Source organism: Dioscorea cayenensis, unplaced genomic scaffold, assembly GCF_009730915.1.
Source record: "Dioscorea cayenensis subsp. rotundata cultivar TDr96_F1 unplaced genomic scaffold, TDr96_F1_v2_PseudoChromosome.rev07_lg8_w22 25.fasta BLBR01000333.1, whole genome shotgun sequence".
Lineage (NCBI taxonomy): Eukaryota > Viridiplantae > Streptophyta > Magnoliopsida > Dioscoreales > Dioscoreaceae > Dioscorea > Dioscorea cayenensis.
The window spans coordinates 35,866-37,337 of record NW_024086724.1 but is presented as its reverse complement, the minus strand read 5'-3'; the positions used below and the strand labels follow the sequence as shown (position 1 = coordinate 37,337).

Here is a 1,472-nt window from a genome sequence, read left to right as displayed (position 1 = left end):
ACTTTTCATGGAACCAATTAGGACAAGGGAAAGGTCAACAAAATAGAACTCCTCCACCGAGCACACAATCATCACAACCATCGTCCTCTTCAAATTCAATTCCTGAACTCACTAGGTTGCTTAGTCAATTCATGAAGGGTACAGAGAGTCATCTTTTGAATCATGAAGAGATGATTAGGAACACTAATGCCACAATATGGAATTTGGAGCACCATATGGCTCAAATGTCTAGATTTATTAAATAGAGGCTTACGGGGTCACTTCCTAATAACACTGAGATCAACCCGAAGGAATCCCTTAAGGGTGTACCATTGAGAAGTGTGAAGAAGCTCCCAAATTCTGTTAAAAAGGAACCAGAAAAAGAAGTTGAGCCATCCAATATTATTGACCTTGAGGCCCAGATTGGTCAAATGTAAAAGACAATGGAGCAGGGTAAGGAGAAGAGTGCACCACCTGTGTATCAACCAGAACTCCCCTACCCTGCGAAGGTGAGAAAAGATCAACAAGATGAGCAATACAAGAAATTCGTCGACATGTTCAAGACCTTGCATATCAATGTTCCATTTGTTGAAGCTTTTGTTCGAATGTTGAGATATGCCAAGTTCTAGAAGGAATTGCTCATAAATAAGAGAAAATTGGAAGACGTGTTATTAGTAACATTCAGTGAGGAGTGTTCAGCATTGATCACCAACTCTCTCCCCAAGAAGGAAAAAGACCCTAGAGGATTCATTATTCCTTTCACGACTGGAGGGTTGATTGATGAAAAGGCACTCACTGATTTGGGGGAAAGCATAAATCTCATGCCTTATAAAATATTTCAAAAGCTTGGGCTTGAGGAGCTGAAGCCCACTCCGATGACACTACAATTGGCCGATAGTTCCATCAAACAACCCCATGGAATCATTGAAGATGCTTTGGTGAAGGTAGACAAATTTATTTTTCCAGTGGACTTTGTTATCTTGGATATCAATAACATTGTTGAGGTGCCATTAATTTTGGGCAAACCATTTTTGGCTGCATGCAAGGCTCTTATTGATGTCAAGGATGGTCGCATGGCACTTTGAGTGTGAGAAGATGAAGTGATTTTCAAGCTCCATGATTCTATGTGCCACACGATGGACTTTGATGATACTTGTTATTTTTTGGATGCTATTGATGACTTGGTTTTTGATGTTGTGTGGGACATGTTCATGAAAAATGAGTTATTAGAATTACTTGATGATGACCCTTTTGATAATGAGACTATTGTAGAAGGAGTGGAGGACTTACAACATCTAGATGCGGTGATGGTGGAAGCAACCATACTCCCTGTTTCACCGACGATGAAAGTCTCCCAAGCAACTCGTTGGTGGAAGAAATTGGTCAACAAAAAGAAGAAGCCACCCAACTTACTTCCCACTCCTAATCATTCAAATTCGTGGATTTTTGGTGAGACCAGTTTAATCAATTCATTACTTCCATATTCTTGCTTT

At 40.1% G+C, this 1,472-nt stretch overlaps 1 protein-coding gene across 1 annotated transcript; it reads left to right on the top strand.

Annotated features, from left to right (window-relative positions):
- Positions 1-422: 422 nt before the first annotated feature.
- LOC120254070 lies at positions 423-1,064 on the top strand. Its single transcript, XM_039262216.1, has 2 exons — positions 423-488; positions 609-1,064. The coding sequence occupies exons 1-2, from the start codon at positions 423-425 to the stop codon at positions 1,062-1,064; spliced, it is 522 nt and encodes a 173-aa protein (XP_039118150.1).
- The last annotated feature ends 408 nt before the right edge of the window (positions 1,065-1,472 follow it).

What these genes read in the sequence shown, in the direction of transcription:
- LOC120254070 (XM_039262216.1), top strand. Translation starts at nt 423, where the DNA reads ATGGAGCAGGGTAAGGAGAAGAGTGCACCACCTGTGTATCAACCAGAA. An exon ending in AACTCCCCTACCCTGCGAAG is followed by an intron (nt 489 to 608) that starts GTGAGAAAAGAT and finishes GCCAAGTTCTAG; the next exon opens with AAGGAATTGCTCATAAATAA.